The sequence below is a fragment of the Callionymus lyra genome, chromosome 5 (genome assembly GCF_982586985.1).
Source record: "Callionymus lyra chromosome 5, fCalLyr1.hap1.1, whole genome shotgun sequence".
Classification (NCBI taxonomy): Eukaryota; Metazoa; Chordata; class Actinopteri; order Syngnathiformes; family Callionymidae; genus Callionymus; species Callionymus lyra.
The window spans coordinates 17,886,344-17,903,406 of NC_141822.1; the positions used below are offsets into that span (position 1 = coordinate 17,886,344).

Sequence of the window (17,063 nt, forward strand, 5' to 3'; positions counted from 1 at the left end):
GTATACACCACATGACTGATCAGTGTTCTCTTATATTTTTTACATATTTATTTGAAGGACAACTGTTTGCATGGAGGGACATATAGTCCACAAGGGGGCCCTCACACTCTTTCCAGCAACAGAAATGGAGCCCCTTGCGTTTACAGCTTCAGTGTTTTTGAAGAAGAAAACACATGTGTGCACTATCACAAAAGCAAACATTGTAAAATAATTTATGGAGGGGGTTTGCTTCATTTAAAGCAGCACTGTTTGTACCGCACACCTCAGCACTTCCATGATCTTTCTAATGAATGTGAGAGAGAAGTTTGGAATCGTAAAAGTTGGTAAATGACAGTCATTTGTCAGAGCGGTTGACAATGATTCGATTCTGTCTGACTCAAGCTCTTAAGTTACTCTCTGTCTCTGCGTTTATGATGTTTAAGCGTCTCTGACCGATCTCTTCTATCCCTCACGCAAACACGGCCCTCGGGTTTCTGCACGTCTTTACAAACGTGGCCATGTTTGTAGAGGATTAGATTTGTGTGGTTCCAAATGTTTGTTCTAGTGGATAATCATTTCTGTAAAGAACAAATAAGACACATTACCCTAATAAAGTCTGAATTCAATTATTGACTTATGAACACGTTTAAGAAATATTAAGATGTATGAATATATTCACAGAATGTCACAAAAAAGTATCTCAAGTAGATTTGAATTAGCAAGAAAATAAAGAGAAACACAAATCGATCATCAAATTAAAAGAGAGAGATCAAGGGAGAGTGCAGGCGTGATGAAACATCTAATGTATGACTGTTTCAATACAATTATGAAAGAATATCTATCGAGTCGTATCATCATGATGTTGTCTCATATTTACAGGTAGTTTTTTTTTATGGTCACCTTTTTTCATTCTAGTTGAAAATACAATTTATTTATTTTTATTTTTACTTGATGGGATTTCATATCAGTTCAACAATTCACTAACATACACAATAAAGGTCATATAAAGTTAGGGCTTTTTAAATGTTTATTGAAAAAAAAATCAACAATTATACACCAAAGTAAACGTCACGCTGCTAAGATACATACAAGGTCTAAGTCAAATATATCTAATAATTTCTACTGATAATGTTTTTCTACAGCTAAAATACAGCACTATTACCGTAATCAAAAAACTTGACAGTACGCTAAGGACTGTGTATCCTTGAGCTCCAACAGCTCCAAGACTCTTGTACTTTTTTTTTAAGGTTTCAAGATTTCCCTCTATTTTTTAATTTCTTCAATCTGCTCTACTTCACTGGATTCGTCGACGACCTTCCCGTTCACCATCGTCTGAGTCACGACTTTCACGATCTTCCTGGTGCGGACGTCAGGCTCCCCTGAGAGAGAAACACATGACGTTGTAAATATGATTGTGTATATATTATATAGCGCAGATTTATCTTTTATTCTATTTAGATTTTCTTTCTCGTTTTTATTTCTGGGTGTTTTTATTTCTCTTGCTGTTGTTAAACCGAATTTCCCCTCGCGGGACTAATAAAGGTTTTCTGATTCTGATTCGTTATCAGTTTCCTTAAAGTGTCTGTAACGTTTCATCAGGTTCTTATACATCGACCCACTTTTCTTAAAGATTGTAGTCGTATTTGTATAGTTCTGCATATTGTGTGAGGAGTTCACATGTCTATTCAACATTTTTTCTTTATCTGTCAAAGAATTAGTCTTAAAAGTCTTGGTCTCAGGCTCCAAATACAAGTCAAACGTTTGTTCTTTTCTTAAACCGCTTTACTTCTTCACAACTAAATCGTTCCGTCTCCTCCCTCCTGCTACTTGTTACAACACCGGCACAGACTGAAACTTGTTTGCGGTGTTTGTTGCACGTGGATTAACAGAGTTGCAACAATAATACGAGGAATGTTGCTTCAGAAGCTGAAGTTAGTGCAGAGTTTTTTTTTTTTTTCTTTTGGTGATTTTTGGAAAAAACGCTGTGTCATCTTTCTTGGTCTTGTTTCACCCTCTTGTGAAGAGCAAAGATCGTCTTTTGTCTCCGGTGTCTTTTCAGTTGCTACTCTGGTATGCGTGGCTATTCAACTATTTTGAGTGTAACTATTACTATGACTACTATAAGAAGTTTTAAACCTAATTAAAACATGTTTTTTCACTTCATGAGTTGTACAAAAAAACTTCACATTTTGAACATTTAATCACAGTGCTTACTTTTTGGAGGAGGTATAATTTCCTTTACTCTGTGGAAGAGAAAAAAAATCATTCAGAGCTCTATTCCTTGAATACAATGTGTTAACAATGAAAAAGTCAGTGGAGAATAAGAAGTCATAATACTGGTAATTTCAGCATGTTTTCTACCTGGTCCCTAACATGTACTCATTTATCCGACCCTTTATCTAGGAACTGACATACTCATTTTAAACGTTGTCCTTAGTAGAGCAATCTCCATAAAGTCAAAGAATCTGATGATTCATCTCTTCCTAAACCCTCTTACTGTCGAAGGGTCAAAACAAGGTGTCACATGATCAGCCGGAACAGCCTCTTCAACATCTCACAGGGCGTGCCGGTGTCTGCCGGATCAACTCTTTTCCCAAGCCTCAGTGATTTCCACACAGCTGACAAGGAACAATCCCTAAAACCATACCTGCGACGGAGTGTGAATAACACTCTGTCGCTGAGCTCTTTATGCAACTGAAGCCTGCACAGATATCCGGAAGCAAACCTGAGACCGACCCTGGCATAAACCTGGAACACACCAGGACTTGGTGATAGATTTAATCAGGAGTTTGGTTCCAGTTTGACCTGCAGTATTATTTGTGAGCTGCAGACACACAAAGGCCTTTAGACGGTGGTTTAAAGGAATTTCTTTGGGTTTAAAGATGGAATTTCTGGCATTTTAATATCTGTATAAAAAAAAGCTTAATTGTTTTCTTTTACTAAAACAAGTGCCTTTTTTTGAGCTTGTTTAACTACATTGTAGAAAACGCTTTAATTTGATTTGATTTAAAAAAAAAAAATGATCAAGTATGATCCAGTTTCTTCTACTTGTGTAGTCTGTTGCTAATATTCATTCTAATGTAGCCTCTGAAAAGGAAGTTCAGAGTAAATCCACAAACAAAAGATATTTAGAAAGTATTTCAAGGAAAAATAACCCAAATAGGAAACAATTAAACATGTCCTTCTCACTATGACCTAGTTAAGTGATACTGCAATGATAGAATTACTTGCAGTATTCAACAAAAAAAGATACTTTTCAGATCCATTAAAACTTGACCAAAACAAACACCTTATAACAGCCAGTAAAAAGATATTACATATCCCATGATGCAACAGTTGAAGCAGTTGTGATATTTATGACACCTGAGGCTGTAAACTAAATAATATAAATATAAATATAAGTGTTTATTTTTAAGATGGATAACAAGGGTGTCAGAGTGCCAGGATGTTATTGGACTGTGAGTGTGGAGAACCTACGCCTCCTCGCCCTCCAGCAGGCGTCTGTAGGTTGCGATCTCCATCTCCAGGTTCTGCTTGATGCGCAGCAGCTGCTCGTAGTCGGTCTTGTTGCGCTGCAGCTCCAGCCTGAGCTGAGAAAGATCGTCCTCCATCTGGCTCAGCGTCACCTGCAGACGCTCCATCTCGGACGAGTATTTGTGATTTGTATCGCCCAGGTTCCCTTCCAGAGCCGAGATCTGAGGACAAAACATTCGGCTAGAATTACAAATGCAGCGCCAAATTATTCTCTCACTCATTCATATTCATTATTCATGCTCTGCCAACACACATCAAACCTGGAGTCTCCCTCCTGATGCTAAAATGACTTCCTACATCTTCAGCAACAAACACAGAGGGAGTGACAAGTTCTGGGCATCTAGAAGGAACCGGGCTGAAACTCAAGCCTGCCTAATTGAGCCACTGAAAGGGGTTTGTCCTTGCTTGACTTTATCAGAGTCTGTTTACTGTCAACGCTGGATTATGAGACACAAAAAACACAGGGGATCCTCCCAGACTCCGATGTGAAACAGCGGCATGGACGCGAACGTTACGTGACCCGGGTCAAAGTCGGAACAAAGCTAGGACTCTGTCTGCGCTTCCTGTATATCCACTTGACAAATCCTTCCTCAAATACTTCCTCATTCAGCCCAAGACCAAAACTAATCTCTTCTTTGTAGGAAGTCTCAACTGTGATTCATTTGTTTTGTACCGCTGCAGCTGCAGCATCTTTGAATGTTCAGGATTATTTTCTCATCCAAAACTTAATCTTATTATCCACAGAGAAGAAGAAAAGTGGTTTGGGGGATGTCTCGATTGGAAAATCCCAGTTGAGTCAGATACTTGGAATGCAACAATAATTCAATATCATTTCAATTCAATTCAATTTTATTTAAAGTGTCTTATCATAACAACGTTATCTCGACACACTTTACAGGTGAAGTAAGACTATAGTGGGAAAAAGGAAAAACACATCCCAGCAACTCAATAATGAGTAAAGTACAGTGTGGCGTTGGCGATTAAAAACGTCCTTTTGGAAGGCAGAAACCTTGAGCAGAACCAGACTCATTGTTGACATAACAGAAAACCTCAATAATAATCAAGGTATAAATTTAAGTTTGTTCATTTTAAGTGTTTTTCTAATGTTGTTTTGTTGTTCTATTGTGAACAATATTGATACATTTTCTATTCTTAACTGTGGCCTGAATAAAATGCATATTAACCAAAATGTCCACAACAGTAAGTATGAGACTCAATGTGATATTATTGTTTATTTCTTGAAGGCTCAGTATATCGTAATCATCTCTGTGTTTGTCCTCCTCCATTTAACACTCACCAAGCAAATACCTTTCCTTCAACATCATTTGTGCTGTTATTGGGAGTCTCTGTATAATTTTTGACATTGATACGAGATGTTCCTTATCTGACATCGGCGTCTTTGTATTACACTTTATCAACATGAACATTAATTAAATTAATTTTTACTTCATTTTGAACCAACCACCCCGCAGGGCCACATAAGGTAGGATGTCTTGGGCTCCAGATTTGGCCCCTAAGCCCTCGAGTTTGGTGTAATGTGAAATGAGTGAGACTTTTGTTACCAGGACGCATTGAAAAATACAAATAGTTAATATAATTTCTATTGATTATGTCTTCTTGTAAGACGTTTTATTTTATTTTATTTTAATTATATTTAGTAACATTAGCCTGTGACTCTTGACACATCAAGATGCTTGTTTCAGTTAAATGTACTTGAAAAAATACTTGTAAAACTAGTTCAAATGAAACAAAAACTGTATATGATTTATTTTTACTGTTTTAATCTGAAGGTCGGGACCGTGACTGACATTAAACTGGTCCAAGGCGCGAAGAAAATGTTTGGGACCAACGGTGAACAGTATTAAAACAAATAAAACAAATAAAATAAAATAAATCTAAAAGGTAAAGTCTGACCAGAGTTCTCTCTTGATTTGGTTCAAGTTTCTCTCACCTGTTTGTGCAGACCCTCCAGCTCCACCTCCAGGTTCTGCAGGAAGCGCTGCCTCTCGGTAAGTTCTGCCTGAGATGATCTCAGAGCCTCGTTGTTCTCCCTCACCTCGTTCTGGACGTTGTCCAACTACACAAACACACTCACACACTCATTAAAACTTCAGTATTGCATGACGCGTCGTCCCAAAACCTCACCTTCTTCTGATACCACTGCTCCGCGTGCTCCTTGTTCTTCTTCACGATTCCCTCGTACTGAGAGCGCAGGTCGGACAGAACGGCTCCGAGTTCTGGGCCGTGAGCAGAATCCACCTCCACGTTCACCTCGTCCTTCGCGATGCGGGACTTCATCTGCTCCATTTCCTGGTTGAGAATGGGATTCATTGGTCAGTTGAAATATATATTTAACACATTTTAGTGGTTCTGAGACTAAATATCTTCTGCCACAGATGAAACTTGCTGGGATTAGTTTGGTCTGTTTTCTTGGTTTGACAGCTTGAAGCAAAGATTGTATAATTATATGTGCATTTGTTCAGTTTGTCCGACCTTTTTTTATCTCTTTTCTTGAGAAATGTGGAAAATGTTGATGTGCTGGAGTTTCATCTGGTTTCATAAAGTCATTTTTGTATACACTTGTATGGCTTCTTACTGCTGCTGCAGACACGCAGTGTTATTTACATCTAGCAACAAAATAATTATGTGAGACTGTAGCAAAAACATGTCATTATCATTGATTCTGCATTGTTTTAGGGTTGTTATGAAGGTTTTAGTAAAGCAAAGCTAACAAGCACTTTCACTGGCAGCTGTGCAGGTTTGAGTCTCTGTTAGCCATGTCAATTATTTCAATGGTTCAATTTCAAGTTATTTTTCTTTGAGTTTATGTCACATGATCTCCTTGACAGGGATGTCAATGGTCTTGTGATGGTGGGTAATTATGCTAAAGACCATGTATTAAAATAGCATTATTATTAAATATGATTGATGATGCCTATTTACTACATTTTCATGTAATTTAAAAATAATTTTCTTCATGTGCCTCAACTTTTTTACAGCTCAACAAGAACTAGAGAATTCCCCGCTGCGAAATCGCGAGGGTGGGCTGTGCGCTTTGACCCGTGACGAAAAAACTATGAAAGCTACGAAAGAGTCAAACCACACGTTGATAATTTGGACTTTTATCTACATTTTAAAGTTGGAATGTTGTTTCCACGTAAACATATGCCAGAACAGGAGATGTTTGAAAAACGTTTTTGACCTTGTCCCATTTATTCCTTATGGGAAATTTATCGTTTCATGAATGTATATTCTGGTGAGAAAAATAGTAGCAGTGCGAGTCAGATCTCGCCGCATGTTTTAATGTATTTTTTGTTTGCGTGAAAAGTGCCAAAAGAGGCGCGAGCAATAACAACAGTGGGCTGGCGAGCACACTGACAAATGATTGTTAATAATTGATGTGCATTTGGTGTTTCAGTTCTAAACGGGTGTTCATTCACCACACGGTCTTGGATACGTCCAGTTTTATAATCTACAAGGAGCTAAAGAACTTTATTATTTAGACAATTTCCATTAATTTTTGATGCAACTGGACTCACATTACGTCCTCGTATGACAGCCACACAGGAAGACACACCAGGATCTATTTCTACCCTCTGCCTCTTGTGCACGACTATATAATAATATGGCATATTTAAGTTTATTCTTAAAGCTACGGACAGAACATGTGCATAAAACATTAGTGTAACTCAACTGCTCGAGGGTTTAACCACAGTAGAGGGTCTATTCAGCCGTGTGACCTTTTGGCTGTCGACTCAGAGGAGGCTTCCATTAGTAGAACGGTAAGTTTATCTCGCTTGTGCTGATCATCTGAGTGCACCCAAACAGCGGGTTTAAGAAACTCAATCTGCTGGTCTGCGGTAACCAGAGTCGAAACCCCACAACTCTCCCGAGGTAAAAAAGACCCCGGAGACCGTTAAATTAGGTCAGCTTCATAGCGGAGCACTTGTTGTGCAAGAGTGTGAACAACATTCAAACTGGGACGGAATGTTAGTTGAGAAGGAATGTGTGAACTGGTGAGGAAATAAAGACGGAGGTAACTGTTGGATTCAAGGGTATGAGAGGGTAAAGTTTCTCACAGTTTGTCATAACCAGTTAAATACATTTCTGCTTATTTAAGTATGTAAACAATATATTACTTCTGGTGTTTTGCGTGTTTCGACTTTTCATTTCCATGGCAACATGAGGCGACTGTGACGGTAGAGCAGAGAGAACGTCGGCGTACCTCCTCGTGGTTCTTCCTCAGGAAGTACAGTTCCTCCTTCAGGCTGTCCAGGTCTCCTCTCAGGGAGGCGATGATCTGCTCGTGCTCCGTCTTGGCTTTTTTCAGAGCGACACAGTCCCTCTCCACGGACTGACACATGACCAGCTCCGTCTCCCACCTTCCAACATCAGGACCACAAGTTTGTAAGTTAGGAAGCCACAGAGCTTCTTTCGCTGCTTCAGTTATAAAGCAGAGTTTTTCAAAATGTAGATATTATTTTTTCCTGACTTAAATAAAGAAAAATACATCTTGATGTTTTTCCATCTTAGACACTGTTTTAACGCTCAACAAATGAAGTGGAAACTGTTGAACTTGGAAGGTGGAAGTCTAAGAAAGGACTCAAGTAAGTAAGTAATAGTTATTTGTAAAGTGCATTTCTAGACCAGGGTCACAAGGTGCTTGAACAATCAAAAGCAATATACATTTAGAAATACCTACAAATTTAAAACTCTAAAAGCTCAAGACATAGGACGGACAAAGTATAAATACATCTACTCAACTAAAAGAAAAACGTGGGAATTTTAACCCTGGTGTTATCTCAGGGTCAAGGTGACCCGGTGGTTGAAAACAAGTGTGTTTGAGGTATCCCTTTGTGTTCTCCCTGGCTTCCATAAATACTTATGCAGTGGCCACTGGGTCACTTTGACCCAGAGACAACAAAAGGGTGATGTGGCATTGTGACCACACCATAATGTGACAAAGTTTCAGCCCCCATGCTTCCAAACTTCTCTCTGCCATTATTATTTGACTTAAGAATTAGAAAAATATGAATTTGTTCAGTACGTTTTTCTCACAACATGTTGTGCTGAACTGCAATAAATAATGCACCACCCATCACAAGGGGGCGCTACAATAAACCTGACAAAAGAATAAAAGTAAACAAATAACCGTTTAATTTAAAAAAGTATTTTTAAGCTGATCTTGAACGCAGCACAGTTGCTTCCAATCCATCTGTATTGGTTTGGTAGTAATTTAATTATATTTCAGTTTTTCAGTCTTTCCTTTCCTGGTTGATCAATCAAAGATAAAAATGTATGTGTCAATAAAACATATAGTTTGTTTTCTGGAATTTCTTCTGCAATTCATAAATATATACAAGTTTATTTAAAATATAAAGGATTATATGGATTAATTTGAGGAATAATACGTTTCAAAATAAGTATTAGTTAATAGGAAATGTCTTTGTTTATTGATGAATATTGTACCAGGGCATTTTTATGTTGCAACAGGAGTGTGGCTAAAACAGAACCGCTGATGAAATTCTCCGGTGAGCAGGAAGCATCTGGTTAAAGGGTAATTCAATCATTTGTCACTCACTTGATTCTGAAGTCATCGGCGGCTAATTTAGCGTTATCGATCTCCAGCATGAGTCGAGCATTTTCCAAGGTCCTCTTCCTCACCTGGAGGTAAACATTAACACGGTGAGACTACAACAGTGGACACACTTTATCATCTGTGCTGGAAAAATGATGGTCACACACGGATGTTCAGAGACCAGTTCTTAATGAAAACCCTCATTGTTCAGGAGGTAAACTGAGAACATTCAAGTGTGTCCTGGTTCTATGAGTACCTCTTGTTCTACAGCGTGCGCCTGAGCCATCATAGAGTCAAGATCGTGACCTTTGGGGATCCGGTTGATCATACACTGTTTGATTTTCATCTCCAGGTCAGCGTTGGAACGCTCCAGTGACCGCACCTATAGACAAAAGGTTCATTAAACCACATGTGCAGCTTCACAAAGACGCATTCATCTCCTCCAACAGAACGCTTCTGTGTTTTTTGACGTGGTCTCACCTTGTCCAGGTAGTTGGCCAGACGGTTGTTCAGACTCTGCATGGCCTCCTTGTCGTTGGCGCTGCTGCCGTGCAGGCCGTTGAGCTGCATGTTCGCGGAGCCGTTGAGATCTTGGCCGATGGAGGCGGCTCGGGAGAGAGGACTCGCCGCCGAGAAGGAAACCGACGCTCTGGAGCGACGGCTCGTGTCCATCAGGGAACGGCTGGAGAAGGACGGCTGTCGGCTCATGGAGTAACCCCTCAGGGACATGCTGGAGGTCATGGTGGTCTGACGGGAGGTGGAGGACAAAAATCACAGATTTGAGGATACAAGTTTGACATGCTGTAATGTAAAAACAAGTGTGCTGTGAGATCTGGATACATAAAAGCTCTTATCAGGCTCTTGAACGAAAGTGTTTTATAGCATCTGCCGAGACGTTAATGGAAGCACGAGGAGGTCCAATATCAGCCATGATGAAAGGAGCTCTTTTGAATTGGTTTACAGCGTTCGAGTGGCGATTCTACTCCTACATTTGCATCCGGAAGATGACTGACTTTGTGGTCACGGACACTTCAGCGTGTCCGTCTTGGTTCCTCCGCGCTCGGCTCAGTATTAAATCAAAATGTAAATGACTGCAGCTCAAACCAGGGGGTCGAAGGAGAGGCGCTTTCAGAAGCTGAGGTCACACTTAAAAATCTATTACTATGATAATAAAAAAAATATGTATTCAAGAGGAGCCTGAAAAAAAAAATAGGAACGCAGGCTCATGATCAAATAAACTGTAAACTGTAACTGATTTCAAGCTCAAGATAACTAATCGAGTTATAAATTGTAAATATATTAAAATGGTTTTTAATTCATTCAGTTAATATATATTGTAGTGAAGATAAATGTGTAGTGAAAAATGACCGAGCTACAGTCCTTTTATAGCTTCTTGTATGTAAAGAACTCATAATCAAACGAATTAAAGCACTACTACAATATTTAATATATGTGTTTCTGGCTCCCCCAGTGCTTAAACAGTGTAATTACAATGTCATGAAAACCCAAGCACCACTTTAAAAATTAAAATATACATTTTGTTGGGTCCGTCTTTCCGTCTTCTCTTTCTGTAAACTTACTAAAAAGTAATATAAATTACTTACTTACTAAATAGTCTAGCTATTATGGAAATGAGTGCAAACGCCATCTCTAACACACTGCTATAAAGCCCTTTGGTGTTCACACGGGCCGTTGATTTGAAATTGTAAAGAAATGAGCTCAAATGCTCAAAACGATTATTACACTAAATGTAAAAATGTTCAATAAAAAGGTCAAAATGTTACGTAACGCCGCTTTAATATATATAAAATATATATACTGCATCCTGAATGGGATTTTCCCATCTTTTCCTGTGTTTTTGATCATTCAGGTTGAACTCACAGCATGAATCCAGGTGGATATTGAATAACTTATTGTGACAAATATTGGGCAGAACACTTAACAGAACCAGACTTCTGTCTGTCAGAAAATAAGGAAAAGGACAGAATGAACACAAATAATTCCTCCTTGTTTTCACGGCAGGTGTGCATGTGTGGCTCATAGACAATCCGTCACTGTCACCGTCACCTGATCCCGGCCACCGCGTTCCCAAAGCTCTACAAAGAGGCCGTCAAGAGACAGAAGCTCCTTGTTCTGATGAACCATCGAGCTTGGGAAAATGATCGGGAAAATATTTTTGACTGAATTCCAATCCCACAAGGAGATACTTTGTTAGACAGAAGTTATTCAAACGTTCGATCTTTCGATGTTTGCAAGTATTAAGAATTATTTCTTCATTTAAACTCAGTTACTCAAGTTTGATTCTGTATAAAGGAGTGTCTTTTTTTTATAAACATCCGTTAACATTTAATTCAGTGGAAAAACATAAAATGTATCGTCTTACCTGGATCTTTTCTTCAGAATAAAGCGTGGAGGGATCTGATACACAATTGAGGTGTTTGCTCGCTGATGTGACAGGTGAGCTTTTATTCAGGTGTACAGGAAGAGGGAGGGGCTTGTGTGAGTAAAGGTGGGAGGCTGCTTTGTCTGCTGGAGATCTATCTTCCAAACTTCATTCATCAATTATTTAAGCAGCAGAATACAAGAGTTGAAAGACAAAACATCTATATTGTTCATGATAGTAACGCTTAAGAACATTATTACTGGTAAAGTCACTTAATTTTTAATGAAACAATAGGATAATACTCAGTATTTTGTTTAATATAAATAATCATTATAGTTAAAGTGTGTGTCAACTGTGTGCCGTGTGTGTGTGTGTATATGTCTGTGTCCGTCTGTATGTATGTGTGTTTTAAGAGATAAAGAGATAATAAGAGTAAAAGTTATACATTACTCTATTCGTTGTTACAGCAGACAGTCACAGAAGAAACAGGAATAGAAAACACAAACAAAATGCAAATAGATAATGAAATTACGATAACATAATAAAAATTGTAATAAAAATAATAATAATAAAAAGTATGGGCAATATTTACAGTGCAAAAAAACAAAACACTATACAGAAAAGAATGATGATATAACAAAAGTTCAAGCACAAACTGAACAGCAAAGATGGATATTAGTAGCAAAAATATTACTTTTAGTCAGTTTAGTTTAGGTTAGTCATTTGAGTTCATGTTTATATTTATCAAAATTGAAGCAAAGTTAGCTACAAATTAAGACAGCTTTTAAGGCGAATGTTAAATGTCTTTTTAAGAAAAACCCATCATGCAAAAAGGATTGAGTTCTGCTTTAAGGCATCCAGAAAAAACACGATTAACAACATTTCGACCTAATGAATCATCTTGTTTATTACTTAGTGTTTTAATGATACTACTATGATAAGCGTGAGTGTACACACACACCTCCCCAACCTCTAATCCACCTCATTTTCATGCTCAAACAAACACTCAGCACTCGTCTTCCATCAATGGTGCGTTTGTCGCTGTGTTTTTCTTCTACTTTGGGATGTTTGTGCTTGAATTTGTGCTCTGTGTACATTCCTTCTCTCCCTAAATTCAGCTTGACCCGTCCATGACTGCACTGCAACACGTTTTAAACCGTGTGTCGGTTCAAAAATAGGATTAAAGATTATTTCTAATGACCAGTGTGAAGTTAAGGATGGATGTCTATCAACAAACAAGTATATTTTTAAATATCAAGTGTAGAAACGTTGTCTTTCAGAAGGTTTAACCGAGTGTATCATCACAAGCTTCTATTCTGCAACATCCCTGAAGAAGCTCATGTGTCTGAGCTATTTAATTTCTCTCTTTTAAGCTTGTGTTCAGGAGTGTGCTGCCCTCCTGGCCTTCAGTCACTCACCTGCTTGCAACACGACCTTCCTTCTGCCTGTCACTGATAAAATATTCAACGAGCAGCGCAGAGGAAGGAAACCTGGAGGGGGAAGCTGCAGGTGAAATTCCTCTTATGTGGAGTTCAATTTAATATCAATTCACACACCTGGATAAAAAGGCAAATATTGACGCGATTGAGCTACTTTGTCACAAGGTTAGAGTGTTTATATCGACGCACTCACACCACCAGTCATTTCTAAACATGGACGCCAATATTTATGAATGCTAAAGGTTATTAAACAGATGGAATGAATGGATGTTGGAGTTTAACATTTGTTTGAAATGTTCTCTTTTTTATATTGAAATCTTGTTTTTTAAGTCAACGTGTCTCTGTGGAGCTTGTAATCCATGCGTTTGTGTCTTCACGTTTAGACTATTGTAACAGTTTATTTTCGTGTTTAAACAAGAAGGATCTGTCTCGCCTGCAGTTAGTACAAAACTCTGCAGAGCGGATTCTGATCTGCTCTAGTAGAAGAACTCACATTTCCTCGATCCTTAAAACTCTTCACTGGCTTCCAGTTTCTTTCAGGATCAACTTTAAAATTCTGGTTCTTACTTTCAGATCTATTCATGGTCAGACTCCTCCTTACATCAGTGATCTGATCCAGCCTTACACCCCAGCTCAGGCTCTGAATCTACTGATGGTTCCTGAACACGGTTCAGGACCAGAGGAGAGAAATCCTTCCAGACTGTTGCTCCTAAGCTTTGGAACGATGTTCCTCTCCCTCTGTGTTTGATGATCTACTGACTCCTTCAAGAAACATCTTAAGACATTCTTATTTGTGCAGACTTTTCATTGATTTTCTGGGACTCCTGTTTGTCTTATGTGTCTTGACCTTTTATGGTACATATTTTAACTGTATATTGTTTTTTTTTGTAAAGCGCTTTGTGACCCTGGTCTAGAAAAGCGCTTTATAAATAACCTTTTCTTACTTACTTACTTACTTTTTTAACCCTGGTGTTACCTCAGGTGACCTGAAGGCCCGAAAACAAATGTGTTTGTGGTATAACTTGTGTTGTCTTTGGGTCAAGATGAACGACCTCCACCACTGCACATGTATTTCTGGAAACAGGGGAGGTCGTTCACCCAGAGACAACACAAGGGTTAAGCATTCACTTATTCTTTTGGATAATTGAATTAAAACATGTCTGTGTTGAAAGGTTGAATTCTTTTTTTTATCAAATAGTTGACACAACTGTCATCAGACAATACAGACAGATTACTGAGCTACTTGATTGAACTTTCAGCCAATAATGGTGAAACTATAACACCAACATTTTTATATTGACAATCTATAAAATATCGAATTTAGAAAATTACTTTTTTAGTTATGAGCATTAGAATATGAAACACTATGTGTAAAATAATCTTCCATTATGAAAATATTCGATTTTTATTTTAATTCTTAATAATTCTTTAATTCTTCCAATTCAAACTTTTTATAATTCCATTTTCTAACAAAACAAATGTAACCTTTCAATTTTAAAATTATTTAATTGATTAAAGAAAATCCAATGCCTATAAAACAGCATCTTAATTTCATTCTCTTTTGAACTGAACGAAATCCTTATGTTGTGAACAACACTGGCAATAAAAGATTCTTATTCTGAAGATATATTCAGGAAATCTATATTCCATTTTAAGAAACTTAGTTATATTGATTGAATATTTGAGTTGTGTGTATAAATAGCCACTATTTTGAGACACGTTTATGAAGCATCTTGATGAAGCTCATATTATTATTATTATTATTATTACTATGGACTGTCACGGAATGATGCGTGTTTTCTCTCTCACTAGTTAAGCAGGGAAATGTCTCCCCCCTGTGGTAGATATTGGTAAACACCGGGCTAGAAAACAGAGCAGATACCAACATGTACAGAAAGAGGGCAGCAACGATTTGTCACAATTTCCAACCACACATATTTTTTATCGTCCGACAACTACGGCAGGCATCAGTTCAATAATAACTATAGATTTAAGGAGCTTCTTCTTTTACTTGCTTTTTTACATTTTGCATTAGGAGTCTGGGAGGATTTAGTGTCTGTAGATTTTGTTCATGGGTGAAGGGAAGGATGTGTTGAAATAGTGTTAATCTGAAATACAGAAACTGAAAGTTATCTCCTTAAATCTTAAATAATCTTAAACACTTCTCTACGAACACTATGTTCACAAAATGGTTTTATTTCTGCCGACATGTCTTTGTCTTCTTTCATCCAGCAGAGACTCAGTGTAGAGCGGGTTTGCTTTGGGGAAGTCTTCAAAGGTAGAACTTCAGCTTTGTCAGATGCTGGACCAGATGTGGAGACTCTACTTCATATCTTATCTACTGTGAGGGAAGGTTGGGAGTTGATGGGACATGAGTGAATGAATCACCCTCTCACGACTAGATCATCTCAGCCAATAATCAATAAAAAGAGTCGGTTTGACTCAGAAGAGCTTGACCTTCTGGCTTGACCCTCTTACTTTCTCCTCTCCTTCTCACTCTCTCCCCTTCCGACGTTGTCCATCAGAGTTTGCCTTTCCGATAAATAAACAAGTGATTAAACCGACAGGATGTCAGGATACCGCTCCCGACCCCACTTGACCCCTGATGGCGGCTGTCACAAGTGATCATGTGACCAGGTCAGCCGGGGCCAGCATTCGTGGTGGCACCAAGGCCGGGTCAACGCTCCGGCCGGAGAAACAACGGTGAAAAATATTGTTGAATAAAATGGTATGAAGCAGAATCTGAAAATAAGACAAGTCAAGACACAGACTTAAGATGCTGTAGAATTTAAAAATACATTTTTATAATATAATATATTTATAATAACAAATTAAATCGTAAAAACTTTTAGGGTTTGTTCAAATACTCTACAAATCTTTGGCTGGTACACTTTAAATGACACATTTTAAGTCAAATCCACCGGAAAAAAACTAAATAAAACCCAAGAAATATGCATATATACAGTATATTAAGGTGTTGAAATAATATTTAATCACAAACACAAGTAAGATATTGAAAAATTAAGCATAATTTAAAATCTGTGGACACCTAATGCATAATAAGACAATCAAAAAGACAAAAAACAATACATTAAAAAAAAAACCACCAACAATACAAATGAATATATGAATAAAATATTTTAAAAAAAGATTGTTGTCCAAATTGAATTGAAATAAGATCAGAATATGAAATAAATTGCAATTATTGTCTCATAAACACAACATAGAGTATAACGAGTACAACAACTTTATTATCGACCAATAATGTCTCTTCAAAGATTACTTTGAAAATGAAGACAGTTGGTGAGAAACTCAAATTGAACGTCTTAATTATGACCATCTTCCAGTGGATTATAAGAATTAAGTGCAGCCTCGGTCGCTGCAAGTCGACTGACTCATTTTCCAGCCGCCGTAATCTGGAAACACCAAAAGAAAAACGCTCTCCCACCAGTTCAAGGGACGATAAAGAACCGCTCGAGTCCAGAGTGATGTCATTTGGCCTCACGTCAGAGTTTGATTCGCAGACGTGAGTCCAGATAAGAAGATAAACATCTGTTGTGGAGAAATCACACACAGATAACAACATATGGGAGCGACTCTGGAGGTCAGCACCTGCACTCGCAACTCTTTGTTTTCTTTCGCTCGGCTTGTCCACCCCGGCTGAGTGCAGGTTGCTATTGTGTGTCGGAAACTGTGTGTGTCTGTGTGTGTGTTTGTAGATGACTATCAAAAGGCTTGGTTATATTTAAGATACACATCTATATGCACAGTTGTTGAGCGTATGGAAAGTTGAAAGGGAAAAAGTGTGTGTCTGTGTGTGTGTGTGTGTGTGCGTGTGTGTCTGGCTCTGTGTGTGTGTGTGTGATGTGTGTAAGTGTGTGTGTCTTTCATGTTTCAGCTGCACTCTAGGGAGCTGCAAAGAGGTTCAACAGCCACGATGACGGACGACTTCAGCAGTAGTTAATGCCTTGCTCAAAAGCAAACCAGGAAGTAGGGATCATTATTACACGATAATAGAGCAGTTGAAAAACTACTTCTCCGATAATCTATTTCAAGTTCATCAAATGTCTTTGCCCGTGCTAGATAGCCGCTGAAACGGACGGCTAACGTAACGTAGCATTTACACACCTCTGTGGTAATACACAAAATG

The 17,063-nt window shown here is 38.2% G+C and overlaps 1 protein-coding gene across 1 annotated transcript; it reads right to left on the reverse strand.

Moving 5' to 3' along the window:
- Window positions 1–994: 994 nt before the first annotated feature.
- On the reverse strand, window positions 995–11,540 carry LOC148079636 (keratin, type I cytoskeletal 18). Its single transcript, XM_087792514.1, has 10 exons — window positions 11,475–11,540; window positions 9,572–9,838; window positions 9,348–9,473; window positions 9,095–9,177; window positions 7,739–7,895; window positions 5,659–5,823; window positions 5,465–5,590; window positions 3,457–3,674; window positions 2,194–2,222; window positions 995–1,358 (listed from the first exon to the last, which is right to left on the reverse strand). Exons 2-10 carry the CDS (start codon window positions 9,830–9,832, stop codon window positions 1,243–1,245), a joined length of 1,281 nt encoding a protein of 426 aa, XP_087648640.1. The 5' UTR covers window positions 9,833–9,838; window positions 11,475–11,540; the 3' UTR covers window positions 995–1,242.
- Between the last annotated feature and the right edge of the window lie 5,523 nt (window positions 11,541–17,063).

Excerpts from the sequence above, each read along its gene's own strand:
- LOC148079636 (XM_087792514.1), bottom strand. The coding sequence starts at position 9,832 with ATGACCTCCAGCATGTCCCTGAGGGGTTACTCCATGAGCCGACAGCCG. Across the intron at positions 7,896-9,094 it reads GCCGATGACTTCAGAATCAA|GTGGGAGACGGAGCTGGTCA; the intron begins GTGAGTGACAAA and ends TGATGTTGGAAG. Across the intron at positions 3,675-5,464 it reads TGGAGGGTCTGCACAAACAG|ATCTCGGCTCTGGAAGGGAA; the intron begins GTGAGAGAAACT and ends TTTTGTCCTCAG.